The sequence below is a fragment of the Palaemon carinicauda genome, chromosome 28 (assembly GCF_036898095.1).
Source record: "Palaemon carinicauda isolate YSFRI2023 chromosome 28, ASM3689809v2, whole genome shotgun sequence".
Lineage (NCBI taxonomy): Eukaryota > Metazoa > Arthropoda > Malacostraca > Decapoda > Palaemonidae > Palaemon > Palaemon carinicauda.
Genome location: NC_090752.1, coordinates 5,109,635 through 5,128,372, shown reverse-complemented (window position 1 = coordinate 5,128,372; position 18,738 = coordinate 5,109,635). Strand labels below are relative to the sequence as shown.

Here is an 18,738-nt window from a genome sequence, read left to right as displayed (position 1 = left end):
CTTCCAGGTAAAGGAGACCTTGTAAGTAGGCTTGTTAACTTAGTTAAGATAAAAAGTCAGAGTAAAGGGTAGATAGATCCTTGACTTAGGCTCTTTTAACTCGGATCACAAGGATAATCTTAGGAGTGAATGAAAAACCCTTCCCTACTCAATATAGTAGAGGGGGATGGAAAATTCTATGAGACCATTCTGTCCCCCAGAAGCCTTGGTAACGAGGACGTTGATAGTTCTTTCGGGCAGGGAACTTAGTATCTCAGACCAGAGCCTACTTCAAGATCTATACTAGATCTGAACCTTCATGAAAGCTATAGGAACTCTTCAAAATTGTCAAGCAGTCCTTAGCCAAAGTACCACAGTATTTGAATGCTTTTCATAGGAAAATCAGCTTAGTAAGGGTTCTCTTTGACCTGGACGGCTCTTGTTTGTTGATTAACTCTTCCCCTGAGAAGTCATTAGTTAGGATTCTATGTGACATGTCATGCAAGCTCATTATGACTGGTCTAAGTGTGATCCTCTTTATTCGGTCAGGAGGTTTCTTCGGGCTACTCGTGTGAGGTTCCAGACTCGATAACCGTTGAGAAGTCCATCTGACTCCCATGTACTTCCTGGTCTTATGTTCCAGAGGTGAGGGAGGACGACGTTGGCCATTGCCATAGTACTGGCTGAAAATGGTGTTAACAAGCAATCTGGCAATGTTATATGATTCATGAGAGGAAAATCATTCAAAGCCTAGCTTTTCTAGGAGCTGTGGAGGGCATGGTTCTCCTGGTCATAACTGGTTAGTACTCATAGGTAGTCATGACCGCTTCTACCAGGTGATGTCTTAACTCCTCGGGGGAAATATCTGGACTAGGCCTCTTCGTAAACCTCCTTGTAAGGCTTCCTGATAGGGGTAGAGGTGATTTACTCCTCTTAAGGTTCTTATCCTTAAGGGATTTTTTATCTTTTCCAGAAAGGCTTGTAGCCTTTCTAGACTGGGAAGAAAGTACCCAAGTCCTGTTTAACCAATAGATGGGAAAAAACAGGAGGGCAAATTTTAACTTCCCAGTGGGCATATTCTCAAGGTGTCATGTCCCCCCAAGGGACATGGGAAGCCAAGATTTTTTCAACCGGGCAGGCGTTTCTAAATGGACAAACTCAGTGCCGATGCTCTGCTGACTACGGGGTTCTGTCTCAGTCTCTCTAACTTCTTGATAGCCTTAGATACGTCCAAGGATGGAAAGAGAGAAGAACAGGTGATAAGGTCAGAGTTCCTAAGAACTGCAGCATGTCTAGAGCATTTCGCTAAGACAGAGTCGTGCCTCTTCAGAACAAAATTTTCTCATAGGAAAACATTCTGGTGGAGGAGGAACTCTATGGCTTTAGCGCCAGATCTTGAGAGTTCCTGGAACTGGTCCCGTACGGTCTTATCCTTGAGGTTCCTCAAAACGGCGAAGTGAGAGAGTGCCCCAGACCAGTGGTCTATCCGCAAGCTGGTCTGAATGGGTGCTATCTCCATGTTTGCCAGTTCTGGACCTGAAATTGTGGCTGGTAGATTTAGTAGCCTTTCCACTGGAACTGAGGGTACCAAGTTGGCCACATCTGGATCAATGGGAAGAGGGCTCTGAAAAGCTCCAGAATTAACATAAAAATGTCTCTGGCGTGGCAGAAGTAATGGTGGAAGTTTCGATGATCTACTCACTTTTAACAAGTTTTTAGCAGTGGAAACTTGAGAATTCAAAAACTCAAGTGTGTCCTTCGTCTGGTTGGGAAAGGCTACGTAAAACCTAAGTCTGGAGCTCTGATACTGTAGGAAAGGTATCGTCGATGCCGCACCGTCTACTAGCAGTCTGCACTAAGGGAGGCTCATCCAAACCTCTTAAGTGGCAGATTAGGCTCATGATCTCAATGAAATGAGAGGCTTCCGAGCTCAGTACTGGGGCCCCAAGGGGGTACAACAGCAGAGCTTAGACTCGCAAGCACTAAGAAGTTTTCTGGGGAATCATCAATAGTGATGATATCTTGGTGAGAAATTTCTGTCTCAACAGAGCTCTTTACTCTTCTTCCAATGTCCTTCCTTTCCCTTGAGTAACAATGGGAAGAGGTGGCAGAGAAGGAATGGGAGGAGACTAGTTCGCTCCCATCGTAAGAGCATTCATTTCTATATCTTGATCAGGAAACAGAGGAGTTAAAGTCTCTCGGAACTCATTTTTTGAGGCAAGACACTTACACTTATCCTGATAATCATTATCGTCACATCAAGTATAAGAATGGGGTCTATCAGGAGGTTTAAGGGGTTGTCTCTAGCATAAGACAGGGTTCTTATTTACATATGGTGAGGCTCTATCTCGTTGGTTCCTGGCCGAGAGTTTATGAACTCCGGTGGAACTGTGGATTTATGAGGAGATGGTTTATTACATCCTCTAACATCAGATGGATGTATAGTTACATTCTTAGCATCATCATGACGCGGAGAAATACACTCACGTGTCAAGATGGCAGTGCATTCAGTGACATCACGACGCTTAGGGGTGACAACTTGCTTGGACCTGTCAGCCTGCCTAGGCTGTAGGGGAGCAACCTCATCCACAGAGAAGGCGGCACATACAGTGACGTTATCATGTCTAGATACGTCAGCATGTTCAGATTTATGAATCTGAACGTTCGGCCTGATGATATTCTTATGAAGAATTTTTTGGATTGGCAGGAATACTTACATTCAACTTCCCAGCTTTAGTAAGCTTGGAAGGAGAAGCCTGCTTGGAGCATGAAGGTATTGCCACCTATGGTGAACACAGCCGAAGATGTACGACCCCCGTCATAGTAAAGAGATGATTCTTTCCTATCTTCTTTTCAAGACACGTGAAGGGGAGTCCCCTGAGCAGACGATCATTCTATGCTCACCAATCATGTCCGTGGCCATAATGTTGGCCACTACCCAGACTTCTTCGGGAGGATGTCTAGACCTCTATGCACTGCGGGGAAAAGATCTCACGCCTAAAACTAGCATATGATCTGTCCTTGCGAGGAATACCCTGGGATGAGTTGTAAACATGTCTTGCACATGAAGAATTTCAGTTGTAAGCTTGTCTTGCACATAAAGAAAATTCTTGGGGCGCGTGACGACATCATCATTGATTTCGTCAGCTGATCTCTAGTTTTAGCCGACATCATAACATATACATACTAAAAGAAGTCTAAAATAATTCTGGTTTTCCAATACCAACCGAGCTTCATTTAATCATATTTGTACTTTTCTATTATCAATTTAAGGTATATTTCAACAACAGCAATTACCAATTGATTTTATTTTGGTTTCGTGACTTTTGTCGTCAGTTGATTTCTAACACTTGAATTTCTCATTTTGACTTGCCTTGGCTGGCGTCACATTCACTGCTCACAATGGCTCTGCCATTGGACTCTGCCCATGTTGTATTTTCAAGAGATTGTCCTTAAACGAATACCAGGTGCGATTCTCGACAGTAAATTTACTTTAGAAAAACACATTAGGTTCGTCTTATTCAATTGCACAAAAAATTTACAGTACTTACTGAGAAAGTCTTTTAAGATTTTCGGTGATCAATCTATTCTCAAGAAGTGTTTTAATTCTTTCATTCTATCTTGTTTAGAGTATTGTTCTCCTATCTGGTCTTCAGCTGCTGATTCTCATCTTAGATTTGTTGGAAAGGAACTTATGGTCTATTAAATTTCTTATTCCTGATTTAGATATTAATCTCTGGCACCGTTGTTCAATTAGTTCGTTATGCATGCTACATAAGATTTGCCATAATTCTGATCATCCTTTACATTCAGATCTTCCTGGACAGTTCCCTCCAGTTCATAATATTAAGCATGCAGTTAACTCTAATAGTCAGGCCTTCTCCATCATGAGACTCAATACTACTACACAGTATTCTAGAAGTTTTATTCCAGCTGTGACCAAGTTGTGGAATGATCTTCCTAATCGGTAGTCGAATCAATAGATCTTCAAAAGTTCAAACTTGCAACAAATGTTTTTATATTGAACTGGCTAAAAAGTCTATTTTTGGGCTCAAGCCATGTCGTCCGGATGGAAGCTTCCTATAGACAGCTTTTTAAGGGATATTTGGCTACAGTGATACTCCCAGAGAATTGACCATAGGTCTCCAGAATTCTAACTCCTGGTGCGAGTATCCTTAAAATTTCTCTTAAGGATATCGCATAATATCAGGGGACGTGTATCTTGATACGACACATGGCAATCTTCACCCCGAATAGCGTTTTCGCTTCAAGGGGGAAGAGTGGTGAAATTGAAGGGGAGCCGTTATCAAGGTTACCTTTCCTCCCCTATTATTACAGGGCTCCAAGATGGCTCTCATTCCTATTTCAGTAACGCTTTCGCAAGGTGTTCTCCCTGCTTATCTAGTGTTTTAGATCGTTATTATCAAGGAATTATTATGCATTCTCCAGCCTCTTCTGCCTCTGGAAAGTTGAGTATTTAATCTTTACAGTGTATAATTTTTAGCTCCCTTCTCACAATGAAATTAGAATAAATTTAATGTGTTTATTGGAGCCTAGCCGGTCACCGAAGGTGCCATTTTGGGGCGCTGTCGTACGTCATGCATGCTTTATTTAGTCAGCAGAACGACATTCCCGGTATTTAGCTTTAATGAATTATAGCTATTTCTGCAAAAATTATACTAGTAAAGATAAGCTCATGCAAATAATTTTCCTCTTCCTAAATGTGCCGATCATATACGCTAGAGTCTCGGTGATATAAGAAGCAGAGATCTCGGCCCGCGCTAGGCTAACCTAGCCCATGAGCTTTAGTATATTTTTATACATTATCCCCATTTATCCTCGCATATCGCTTTATCAATTCAACAGGAGATAGTATATCTCCTAGAACTAATTATATAATTCGATACTCATCTCCATTGGATATTTAGGGATAAACCCTGCTTCCCTCTGAGTGCTGCCATTAGGTGACAACCCTATCTTGGTCTTGCCATAGAGTAGTACACTCCGGCTTCACTAGGCTAGTGTTTCTGTCTTCTCCCCCTTGCCGGTGAGTAACCCGGCTTGGTTTTACGACAGTAACTCAAGAGTATTCAGTTTTTATGCCAACAGCTTGGCTGCCGGCTTACAGTTGTAGGCATAGGAAGGTTAGCTTTCCTAGTCTGCACCTGAAGTGGTAGTACAATGTCGCCACCTTTTCCCCTGCGATCTAGAAGACAAGTCTTGTTTTGGCAGACCCTAGGCTGAAGAATCGACATTCTTCTGCCGCCTAGGATGGCGCCAATATTGAAACAAGGTTTCATGTGTGTTTGGAAATGGCGGCAATTCTGCCACCTTCTCCCGACACAACATACAAGACCCTTTCCCTGCCCCTCTCTGTCCTTTAGCAATAGCCTAGCCATCACATGTCTGTGGCCGGTATCCTACAATCTCCCAGCTTGCCGGGTAGAACATGGCGCCGGCAGGGCTCCTACATAGGCGGCTTGATACCCGCTCCGACTTTCCCCTACGGACGCAAGGCTCCGGGAAAGGTTGTGCAGGCTGTGACAGCTGCTGGTGGGAGACCCTTTTATCTTTGAGTGTTCTTCAGTCCTCCCTTGGACTGCCATCCACATCCCTGAAACCAGCAGTAGCCGGCAGCAGATCTTGTGGCTGGATGGAAGCTAGAATGATTCATTCCCCCCTTCCATTTGAACCCTCATTCTGGAGGAAGGCAGTAGGAATAATAATACTTACACTCTTATTTTTTGTGCTAAAAACTACAGTAATAAGGTAGAACTTCGCTCCATGCTTTCTCTCCCTCTCTGTCGGCTAGTGCCGTCAGGTACTTACTGCCGGCTGGACCGGTGTCGCCAGGTACTAGCCTAGCCAGCAACATGCCGGCTGAACTACAGTATATGCTTATACAGTAGCCAGTATTTCTGCAGTATAGTACATACTGCAGGCAGAAAACTATAGTACAGTATATATTATACAGTTGTTTATTTTCCAACATACCCTGTGTATCCTTTCACAGTCTATTGTTGAGACCAATCTTATATTGAAGTGAAGTATTCCTTCAATACACTGATGAAAGTCATCAGACCATAATTTACCCACAATATTAATACTTTATGAAAGGGTTAGTGCTAGTATACACTAATTCTAACGCTAAAGGTTAGAACCTTTCTCCTTTGATTTTCCTTTAATAAGGAAATTCTAATATTAATATTGGGGGAGGTCAGAGCATTGACTGGACAGGAGACACAAGTATGTGTCTTTCCTATTTCCTTTCTAGCTTACTATCCTAAGCTATAATGGTTAAGATACCAAAACATTTATTGCATGAAAATTATTTATCAAGTGTGATAAATTACCGCATACTCATTTCGATCTCCTTTCTTTACAGGAGGAGCAGAAAATGAAGTGCAGTGTGATGTACTGTACTGCAACCGCAAGAGTAAGAACTTTTGCGGTCAAACCATGTGCAGGTCTCATGCCGCCTGCGTTATTACCACTGAAGCCTTGCGGTATTGGGACCCCAAGGATTGCAACATCTGCTCGGTATTGGTGGGCGAGGGCTTCGGTGACCCCAAGTCAGCAGAATCGAGGGACGCAGCACGCGAGAAGCTTCGGAATTGGGTACGAGGGTTCCAGAACTCTCCGTGACTGTACCTTCCTAATGATAGGATGCGTAGCCTGCTGTTCCCTAAAGCTGGCACTGATGCCGTCGTGCCTCAGACATGACCCGGGCCTCCCTGCGTCCAGATCGCAGTTGAGGCGGAAGCCAGTGAAGCTATGGAAGGCATGGATATCCACCAAGAGGAAAGGATGTCTGAAGTGTCTACGGACACAGAGAAGGATCTCCTTCGGGACGATCCAGAGGAAGAGTCTACCCTTCATCCAGAAGGAGAAGACGACAACGATTCGTCGGAAGTGGAGGAACCCCTTCCACCTGTGCCGGCAGTAGAACCGACACCATCTACGTCTTCGGCTCCTACCCCTCCATTGGACACCATGGGTCAGACAGTTTTAGCCCATATTACCATCCTTATGGAGAATCTTCGCAAGGAAAGTGAAGAAAGGGAAGCGAAGATCACTAGAGAACTTCGTGAAGCGACTCGGACCACAGCCTCCCGAGGGTCTTACAAGCGACCCAGAGTTCAAGACCTGCCATCCTGCTCCGAGACCAATCCTTGGAGGTATGCAGAGTTCATGCTTATTACCAACGGCAAACTCTACATCTCGGAGAAGATGGGAGCAGTTCCCCTGGATGACATTCAGTTCTGGCCGAACTTTAACACATACGCGGAGTGCTTCATTCGATTGAAGAATGAACCAGAGTCAAAGGAAGAGACAGAACCGAAGGAAGTCATGGTATTCGACCACGACAAGGCACAGGCTCTCTTGACGAGTAGCCTGAAGAAAGCAGGTTACACCAACTCGCGAGTTTGTGCATTGAGCAAGAAACACCCTACCTTTCTTGCTCCTGCTTCAAGAGCCTTCCCCTTTACATCGAAGGCATTCCAGACTGTTGCCAAGGCAGTCGAGGCAGGCAAACCATGCCCTACACTAGAAGAGTGTAGGCCTCTGTCTTTAGCCCTGCCCACAGATGAGAAGGAGTGGAAGGAGGTCCACCTAACCTTCTCAGTAGGAAAGCTAGATGCAGATTTCGCGGGACAGCAGTTCAGCGAGAACCTCCCTAAGCTGTCAGACTTTCTCTTGCGAAGGGAGCAAGAGACGAAGGAAAGGGTAGCCGCCTCCCTGTCCCTCCAGAACTGCATAGAGATGTGTGCAAGCCACAACAGCACCCCAGACATGTACACGGTCCTGGCCAAGATGCATATGGCCACCCTCGTGAAGGATCTGTACGCCTTCATGAAGGCTAGGAGAGCCTGTAGGGAGTTCATGTTCGCTGCCGCAACGGTGAAACACGAACCCAGGATGCTGATTCTTCCAGCATCTGGGGTAAGGACCTCTTCCCAAAGGAAGCGGTCAAAGAGGTAGCTGAGAAAGCCACCACGGAGATTAGGAACCTTCTCCAAAAGTGGGGCATCTCCTCAAAGTCCATCAAATTCCAGGGAAGACTGTTTTGTGTTCCCAAGAAGGACTCGGACAAACTCAGAGTCATTTTGGACTTGTCGCCACTCAACAAATTCATCGAGAACAACAAGTTCAGGATGGAACCCTTCAACACATAAGGACCCTGTTACCGAAAGGGGCATACACAGTCTCAATAGACCTGGTAGATGCTTACTGGCACCTCCCAGTCAGCCGCCCCCTCTCCTCCTACCTAGGATTCGAGCTACAGAAGACAAAGTATGTCTTCACAGCCATGCCCTTCGGACTAAACATAGCCTCAAGGATCTTCACGAAACTTGCGGATGCAGTTGTACAACAACTACGCCTAGAAGGCGTTCAGGTGACAGCGTACCTGGACGACTGGCTGGTGTGGGCAGCATCCAAGACTGCTTGTCTGCAAGCATCCAAGAAAGTGATCCAGTTCCTGGAACATCTGGGATTCAAGATCAACTTCAAGAAGTCTCGCCTCTCTCCAGCTCAGGAGTTTCAGTGGCTGGGAATCCATTTGAACTTGAAGTTGCACCGCCTCTCCATTCCACCAAAGAAGAGGAGAGATCGCGGGTTCTGTTAAGAGACTACTGAAATCCAACAGGATCTCAAGACGCCAACAGGAAAGAGTACTGGGCTCTCTCCAGTAACAGACCCAGTGCTGAGAGCACAGTTGAAAGATGCGTCAGGAGTCTGGAGAAGATACGCATCAAACGCTCGAAGAGATCTACAAAGACCGGTACCGACCTTACTACGATCACTTCTCAAGCTGTGGTCAAAGGTCAAGAGCCTAACGAGGACCGTTCCCTTACAACCACCTTCCCCATCGGTGACCATCAACACGGATGCCTCGACGGAAGGATGGGGAGGTCACTCCCATCACAGGAAAGTACAAGGGACTTGGTCGTCTCTGTTCAAGACCTTTCACATCACTATTCTGGAGGCCATGGCAGTCCTCTTGACGCTGAAGAAACTATCCCCTCACAGATCAGCCCACCTCAGGCTGGTCCTGGACAGCGAAGTGATAGTGAGATGTCTAAACCGACAAGGCTCGAGATCACCCCACATCGACCATGTGATGTTAGCCATCTTTCGTTTAGCGAAAAAGAAGAGGTGACACTTATCAGCAGCTCACCTACAAGGGTTCTGCAACATGACGGCGGATGCTCTATTTAGGCTAAAGCCGATAAGAGTCAGAATGGTCCCTAGACACAGACTCATTCTCCTTCATCTTGGAAAAAGTCCCAGAACTACAGATCAACCTCTTCGCAACGATCGACAACAAGAAACTACCTCGATATGTAGCCCCACACGAGGATCCTCTGGCGGAGGCGACGGACGCCATGTCCCTCGATGGGAACAAATGGACCCGGATCTACCTGTTCCCTCCAACCAATCTTCTGCTGAAGGTCCTCAACAAGCTGAGATCCTTCAAAGGAACTGCAGCATTAGTGGCCTCCAAGTGGCCCAAGAGCAATTGGTTCCCTCTAGTGATGGAATTGAAGCTGAGGCTGGTCCCTCTATCAAACCCAGCTTTATCTCAACTGGTTCAGAAGTCGACTGTCTTCGCTTCATCACAGAGAACCCAAAACCTTCAATCTCATGATTTTCTTGCCTTGGCAGTAAAGAAAAGATTTGGGATCTCAAAAGGCAGTATAGACTTCCTAGAAGAGTACAAGTCAAAGTCAACCAGAAGACAATACGAATCGTCTTGGAAAAAGTGGGTTGCTTTCGTAAAAGCAAAAAGGCCAAAAGAAATCTCAATAGACTTCTCCCTGTCCTTCTTCATCCACCTTCACCAGCAAGGCTTGGCTGACACCACGATAACTACGTGTAAGTCAGCCTTGACTAGACCTCTTCTATACGCCTTCCAGGTGGACCTGGCGAACGAAATCTTCAACAAGATTCTGAAGGCATGCACTAGACTTAAACCTGAAGCCCCTCCGAAGCCCATTTCATGGTCTCTGGATAAAGTCTTACACTATGCTTCAGCCTTAAACAATGAAGATTGTCCTCTTAAGGATCTAACACAAAAAGTGATTTTTCTGTTCGCCGTCGCCTCAGGGGCTAGAGTTAGTGAAATAGTAGCCCTATCAAGAGACGAGGGCCATATTCAGTTCACGGAAGCGGGAGAACTGAATCTCTTTCCTGATCCTACCTTTCTCGCCAAAAACGAGCTGCCCACCCAAAGGTGGGGTCCCTGGAGAATCTGCCCTCTGAAGGAAGATGTCTCTCTATGTCCAGTAGAGTTTCTAAAAGTCTATCTCCGAAGAACTTCAGACTTCAGGGGAGGACAGCTCTTTAAAGGCGAAACCTAAGGATCAAACTTATCCCTAAAACAACTGAGGGCAAAGCTCAATTACTTCATTCGTAGAGCGGATCCTGATAGTACACCCGCAGGTCATGATCCGAGAAAATTTGCTTCCTCACTGAACTTTTTTCCGTATATGGACTTTGAGCGTCTTCGCTCATACACTGGTTGGAAGTCCTCCAGAGTGTTTTACAAACATTATGCGAAGCAAGTGCACGAACTCAAACATTATGTGGTGGCAGCAGGTAGAGTGGTGGAACCTGTGGTCTAGTGCTTCGATGAACAGTGAATTGATTGGGACTCTCAATTCGGGTGGAAAGATGTTGACACCTTCCATTGCAATATCCTTTTATGTGAGTGTCACCCTGGTGACACTAGGACTGTTCATTTCTAGGTGCAGAATTATACAAATGACACTAGTGCCATGTGTACATTGTACACAGTGTTGATAGTATCCAACATTTACAGTAAAAATTATCTTAATAATTTTCTCAACTGTTGTGAGTGGCATTAACCCTTTTCTTCCCTTTCAGGTAGAAAAACATTGTCTGTATATGTTGAATGTATAATTCCCTTTTTGTTATATTACTCCTGTTGTTCAATTTCATCATTTAACTTAAATAAATGACAAAAAGTGTAATTGCGTCTTATTTCGCCCCACAAGTAGCAAAAATACAATGTAGCCGGAGTGCTTTTACTTATTTTCCTAAGTAAAACTCATACTTATGGTACTGATGTATATAAACAAATAGATCTGATTGATACTTATATCAGTTCCTATACAAATGCAAACCTTGAGCTTTTATTGTCTAGTAAGACACTTCCCTGCAGGGGGCAGGAAGCCCTAACATTGTTCCATGATTAGTGGTAATGACGTATAACGGTATCGGCATATCTTCCAGTGGTCTGGATGACCATATAAAAGCTGACCCAAGGTTAAGGTACTTATACATACCCACAGATACAGTACTTTCAAGTAATTCTCAGGTAAACTTCCATCTAAGAAAAGGCTTAGGTAATAATCCCTCCTGAAACTACTATATCTGTAGCACCATGCTCAATGCTACAAGGAATGAGCACCATCTTGGAGCCCTGTAATAGTAGGGGAAGAAGGGTAACCTTGATAACGGCTCCCCTTCAATTTTGCCACTCTTCCCCCTCGAAGCAAAAACGCTATTCGGGGTGAAGATTGCCATGTGTCATATCAAGAAATACGTCCCCTGATATTATGCGATATCCTTAAGATTTTTCTTAAGGGTACTCGCGCCAGGAGTTAGAATTCTGGAGGCCTATGGTCAATTCTCTGGGAGTATCACTGTAGCCAAATATCCCTTAAAAAGCTGTCTATAGGAAGCTTCCATCAGGACGACATGGCCATCTCACCCAAATATAGATTTTTCATTTAGCTTCAAAATCTGTTTTATAGATTATTTATGAAATATCTGTTTTGATGTTATTACTGTTTTAAAAATATTTCATTTTAATTATTCTTTATTTCTCAGATTGTTTACTTATTTCATTTCCTTTCCTCACTGGGCTAATTTTCTCTGTTGGAGCCCTTGCTTTTCCAACTAGGGTTGTAGCTTAGCTAATAATAATAATAATAATAACAATAATAAGAATAAGAATAAGAATAAAAACAACATGAACAAGAACAACAATAATAATAATAATATTCAGAGCATCCTTTTCAAGCATTTTCTTTACCTCTGCCTGAAAAGTAATGTCCGTCCTGTAGGACCTCTACTCTCCTATCCTCAGCTCCATGATGCTGACACCTAGCCCAATAGCTTGACAGGTATCAACCCCCACTAGTGTCCTCTGGCCCCTCTCCAAACTCTACCGCTTCTGGGCTGGCCAGAGAAGGAACAAAAGGGCGGAGCAGTCTGTGCTTCTGTGAGAAGTAGAAATGGTTGAAGGAGAGGCCCTAGTCCTTAATGTCAGTGGGGACTTGATTAAAGCAGACTTCAGAGAGGTCATTTCTGATGTTCTGGTTGGGCCTTTAAAAGTGACAGCCTGATGAAAGATGGATTTTTGGCTTATTTTCCTCCACCTTTCTACTGTGCAGTCTACCATGCAAGATGGGAAGAAGGCTTGGTTCTAGAAAACTGCAGTTTTGGAGCACTAGGGACTCCAATCATTCAATCTGGTTAGCAAGCCCAGTTGTCCCACTGGTTGGTTGACTGATGGGCAATCAACATGACCACTTCACTCCTCACAGAATTAGGTCCGTAAATCTCTTCTTGTTCTCAAGAGTTGCCAAATCCTGAGAACCAGCAAAATAGGCTACCATTGCCAACCAGTAGTCTAACCAGGAGGTTCCACAAAGTCTTGCCATGGAGGTAGCAACCGTGGAAGCAGACTCTGATGTAAAAAAGACAGTTCCTTTATCCCCAGCCACTCTACTGATGTTCCCAATTCAAGATCATTATGGAAGCGTCAATCAGCAGAGAAGAAAGACTGGCATCCTTGGGATCATAGAATCTCCTTTGAAGAGAAAGAGCTGGAAGCTAAAACTTACTCAAGTGACTTAAGCATAGGGTTCCTCGGAACGGTGATCTGCAAATCCACACTATCTAGGGCTCTTCGAGCAAACTCCTACAATATTACTTCAAGGGCAGGCCTCAAACCTTGAAGGATACCAAAGTGACAACCAATAAAGTCATCCTGCCCTTGACCAGTGGTCTGTTTGCCTCCCCAAGGTTGTTGAGCTCTAATGAGAAACATCTTAAAAAAAAATTGACTCAAGACAAGGAAAGGTACAGCATACCAAAGCTAAGGTTGTAATGCCATTAGCCACTAGATTGCCTTGATACTAGATAAGAATCCTAACCCTATTGAAAGAAAGAAAATGGGAATTGTTTAGTTTTAATGGGTAAAGGTAGATATGAGCAAGCTTCCAAAGATAAGCAATATGAATATCAAGGGAGATTGATGGGAATAACCCTTGCCATAAGCAAAAGCATTAAAAATCGATCGGTCAAATGTTATATAAATTCCTTTTAGGCATTGCACTCTACTTATCCATATTAAAACTTGCACACCAAATCAAATTGTCTGCATAAATACCATTACTGATATAGTTCCTAAACTTTAAATTCAATTTGTTACTGCAAAATTTAAAAAAACTGTAATGAGATACACACCTTTTACATGAGGATGTTCCATAACTTTTGTAATCTCTCCAAAGCAACAGGTAAGAATAAAAAATGGGACAACAGATATACAGCTGTTCAGATGTAAGACATGCAAAGGTGCGAGTTTATTTTCTCCGCACTGCTGAACAAGTGTGAGGTATGATGCTTGTGTTATCACACTCAACCCACCCATCATATACGCAAAACCATTAAATGATGGATCACTCATACCTGAAAATAAAAAAGAAAAATGAATGCACAGTGCCACAGAAAACTGCCTCTTATCACTATTACCTCCGCCAGCAAAGTTGGAAGGAGGTTATGTTTTTGCCCCTGTTTATGTGTTTGTTTGTGTGTGAGTATGTGTGTGAACAGCTTTCTGTCCACAAATTAAATTGTAAAGTAATGAAACTTGCAAGGATTAACTGTTATGTAAAAAAAAAATGGAGATGATTAAATTTTGGAAGGTCAAGGCTACAGTCAAACAAAATGTCCAAATCACGTAATCAGCCATTAGTTTGGACATTGTTGTCACAGACACTTCAAACTTGGTTCATATTTCAGTGTATGAAAATCCATGCCAATTAATACATATTAAGGTCAAAGGTCAAAGTTGAGCAAAAGGTCAAGAAATAAGATGCTCTGCACTCCACTCAGTGTCCCCCTAGTTCACAAAATAAAATCCTTTGTAAAAGCCTGTCTACTTCTCGCACTGTATCTATTGCTTATTTAATGAAAACCATAAACAGTACAGCTTCTCCTATTCTTAAAGTGGGGTTCTTTTCAATAACCCCACTGTAAGCTAAAACATAATAAAGTAAGATTCTACATTGTATACCTAAGCCAACCAATTCTCAGCATGCATAATTTTTTCATTTTCAATAAATTTCCTAATTTCTTGACAGAAAACTTTTACGTGATGACAGTTTACAATAATGAAAATAAGGGATTTTGATGAAGGAAAAATCTATTTCTGGGCGATGGACCTGTGTCGACCAGTGAAATGCTCCTTATAGCACCATTTCTAAGGTATAAATACTGCTAAAAATACCAGAGAAAAAAGTTGCATGGAATGCCAGGAATAAACTCAGCTCGCTCACCCTTATAGGGTGTCGGTATAGAAACTGGGGCGTGTTAGAACCACTCCCAGAGGTCCCTTACCAATTAGTCTTCTCCTTCCTCAATATCCCTCGATACTACGAGGTGCTTTACCCACTAATAAATGTCTCTAAAAAGTACACAATGTTATATTGGATGGTTAAAACTTACATTTATCAGTGGATTATGATCTATCAAAAGGAGATTTACCAGCCCAATGAGTCAAGTTGGATTTACAGAAACTGGTGAAAACAATAAGGCTGGGATGATACAGGAGCTGGGTTATCAATAAATTTTTCTGGGTCGACCTGTGGCGGCCAGTGAAAAGGGTCCTTTCTTTACACTTTTCTGATATAAACCTTCCAAATATACCAGAGAAAGATAAAAGCATGGAATGCAGAGGTTACTACCCTCGCGCGAGCACCTTGTGGGTGTCGTGTATAAAGCAGGGGCGCGTGAAAGCCACTATTCACAGGCTGTCTTCCATTTAGCTAATTCCTTCGTCAAAAGGGATGGGCCGATACAGAGGCACCAGCTACGCTACCAGAACCACGCCACCGACGCCCGACGTGAGCGCCATCTGAACAACATCCTTCTGTTTTGGACTTGCTAGCTTGATCTTAGATTTTTGTGTTCTCGGTGTTTTCACGTTTCGTGGATTAATTTCATCATGACCGAAGCTCCAACTTCACCCACACCAATGTTAAGTACCATAGTTTGTTTTGACAGCTTTTTGCAGTACCGGGCAGTTGTTTTCTTCCCAGTTTGGTGTTGTTTTTATTTCGACCGGCTTGGCCTTCCGCGGTGTCGGCAGCCATTGTTGCTTTGATTTGACTCTCTGGGAACTCATGTTAGTCTTGCCCATTTGGTACTCTGTCAGTTAGGTTCTTGGTTAAGTCACTGGCCTTACACCTTTTTGAACCATTATTATTATTATTATTATTATTATTATTTCCTATGGTATTTTTTGCTAGCAAGTCCAGTCTCGAACAAGAATAGCGTTCTGGCTTTTTTATAGTTTAGTACCCGCCCTGAGAGGCGTTCGTCAGTGGACTATATCCTTTTAAAATTTGTTAAAGCAGACGTTCTTCTTCGTTCGTAGTCTTGTATTTGACGTTACAATTTTATTATTATACTTATATCATATTATAGTGTGCTTAATTAGGTTCTTTATAGTGTAACCACGAGAGCGAGAGCATGGAGTTCTCGTTTTCTGTCGCTCAGTCACGAGTTACCCTTTCTCTCGTTTTCTTTCTTAACCTCGAGTATGAGAGGTGGAATTCCCGTTTTCCGTTTTATACGATCACGGGTTCTCACTCCCCCCTCTCCCTCTACGGGTATATGATATCTTACGATTTATTTTATTGTGGTTACTGTTAATATAGCTAGCGTTATTAATAGGTCCTGTTCGTGTGTGAGTCATTGTTTTGGGCCATCCTTAAGACACCCCCTGTTCCCCTCGTAGTTCCGTCCTCTCCCCGTTACGGCTTGGGAGTAGGATCTGAACATTCATCCACTCCGCCGTGAGTTCTACTCCGCCATGAGGGATACTCATTGAGGTTGGAATCATAGTTATATATCATTTTGAGTGCAACCCTCTGGCAGGGCCTCATCCCCCCGGTGGTCCCTTGCACCCAGTCTCCGGCCATGGCCATATCCACACAATATATTCATTATTAATCACAACTTATTTATCCGGACCTTTCACCGGACCTCCGGCTTCACCGGTGATCACCAATACAGCAATGATGTTAGCTTTAGCTTTTAGCTACTGCTTGTGTTTTATAATTTATTTAATTACGGGCCTGTCACTGAATCCTCGACCCTGTCGAAGGTTCCACAGATTGCATTAATTTATTTTATTCTTATTTTAATAATATTTATAGTGATACGGACCCATTTTAGATTGCTCCGGCACACTCCGGTGCAGAAAACATTTTATATTTAAAATATTTTAATATGGAGCTCCGGCTCTCAGTCATTGAACTATCCTATGCACACATACTTCATTCTATCTAGGTTCTGTTAGTAGATCTTAATCCCTTACCAGAGTCTCCAGGAACATCCAGACTTATGTCTCCTTTCTTTTACAGAAGGTCCGCTGCGCTGCCAAGGGCTGCCCCGCCTCTTTCAACGATCCCGTTGGACATGACCTCTGCCGATCGCATGCGCATTGCGCTATCTCCTTTATTCGGGAGCCGGGACAAGCCACATATATGGTGTGGTTCCCGGAATCGTGCACGCTCTGCTACGAGTTGTCCTCCTTACTCCTAAACGATGACGTAAGTTGGTTTTCGTTTTGTTCCTTTTATCCTTTGGAGATGATTTAATTTGTTCCTTAATTAGGTATACATTGCTTATTTCGGAGAACGATCCTTCTCCTTCATCACTAATCCCCGCAACTCTTTCAGGCCGATGATGAATCTCTTCGGTCGGCAAGAGCTGCTCTTCGTCCTTGGGTGTCGGGCTTCGGCAGGAATGCTCCGTCTGGCGCACCCTATCTCCTCGACGGAGACATGGCCTCCCGACTCTTCCCAGGCTCTACCACTGCAGCAGTCACTCCGGAGGTGGCTGCCCCTTTAATTGAAGCGGTCAGAGCAACCATTTCCACGGAAGACGAATCTCTTTTACCGGTGGACGTGTCAGATCTGGATCTAGACATCGAGCCCATGGACGAGCAGGTAGGTGGTGTTGAGTTGGTGGAAACCTTTTTATCTCCTACTCCTTCTTCTACCTCTTCCTTTCTCGGCTTTGATAAGCCTACGGCTTCTCCTCGGGATCCCTCCGTCCTCGTACGACCCAAGGTGAAACCACTACGTACCTATAAGTCTTCAGCTTTGCCAGTGTCTACGTCACCGGTCCCCGGACCCTCGACTGCTCCTGATGTTCCTATTGCTTCCCATAAAACCGTGACTTCTAAGAAGTCGAAGTCCGCCAAGTCCAAGGCTTCGTCGGCGGGTGGTTCTTAGGTACCCTCCTTCCCCGTCGACCTGATCAGGGATATAGTCAAGGAGCAAATTCAGCAACATTCTGGGGCTATGACGGAGCTAAAAGATATGGTGGCTAATCTGATCCGCTCCGGAACTCAGATTCCTCCGCCTTCAGCCCCAGATGCGTCTAAGTTACCCCCCTTCGATAAAAACAACCCTTGGAGGTTTGCCTTGCATGCTCCGTACTTAGATGGTGCCCTAACTCTAGATGGCATAGGCACCCGCCCTCTAGAGGACCTAGAATTCTACCCCCCGGGGCTAGAATTCCCATTCAACGGTTTCGTCCGCCTAAAGGAGCATGCCTTGGTTAGAATGGACAAGGTACCGAAGGAAACGGTGATATTTCCAAAAGAACAGGCCCAAGCTATCTGGGCCAGGACTCTATCAGAATGGGGGTGTACTAACTCCAAGCTCACCCCACACAAAGGTGCCTACACTATTTTTACAACGGTATCGTCCATTACCTTGCCACTCATAGATAAAGTGACAGAGCTGACAATACAGGCCGTCAAGGAAGGCTCTACAATGCCGACTCTCAAAGAGACGGACCCCACTTCACTGCTCATTCAGAGTACCTCTGCCACCTGGGATGACGCATCTTCTACCTTCACGGTGGGGAAGCTAGACCCAGACTGCGCCTCTACTCTTTTTTCTGAGAAGCTCCCCAGATTACTAGAGTGTCTTCTCAAGACCGAGTTCGAGGCACGTAATAGGTTATCTCGGTCCCTCCACTCCATTACCTCCATAGAGTCCCTAGCCTCTCTTTACCCGACGGAAACTTTGTTCAGGGTTTTCACAAAGAACCTGCTTCTGTCCTACCAAGTTGACCTCCACGACTTCTGGTCGGCTCGGGTTAGCTGCAGGAAATACGTTCTGTCTGAGGCTTCTATCAGACATGAACCGAACAGACTGATAGCGTCCTCCTGCTGGGGTAAGAACCTATTCCCTCAGGACGAAGTTAATAAAGTTCTTCAGGACGCTGCGAGGGCAAACCAAAATTTGCAAGTAAGGTGGGGCCTCACGACCAAAAGGAAGATCGTCTTCAAGAAAAAGCACAGATTTACCCCTTACAAGACGAACCGGGGTCACTACCACCAATCGTCAGTCCCCCACACGTCAACTCAGTCTTCCTCTGCTTCGACTTCTCAGCAACCGGCTCCCCCTCAACAGGTGGTCT

The 18,738-nt window shown here is 44.3% G+C and overlaps 1 protein-coding gene across 2 annotated transcripts in view; it reads right to left on the bottom strand.

The window, feature by feature from the left end:
* Positions 1 to 18,738, bottom strand: part of LOC137621980 (uncharacterized) — a 91,568-nt gene that overhangs the window by 19,518 nt on the left and 53,312 nt on the right. For both annotated transcript variants that reach the window (XM_068352474.1, XM_068352475.1), the window contains exon 5: positions 13,483 to 13,704. In XM_068352474.1, the coding sequence (XP_068208575.1) occupies positions 13,483 to 13,704 (222 nt within the window). The remainder of the gene's footprint in view (positions 1 to 13,482; positions 13,705 to 18,738) is intronic.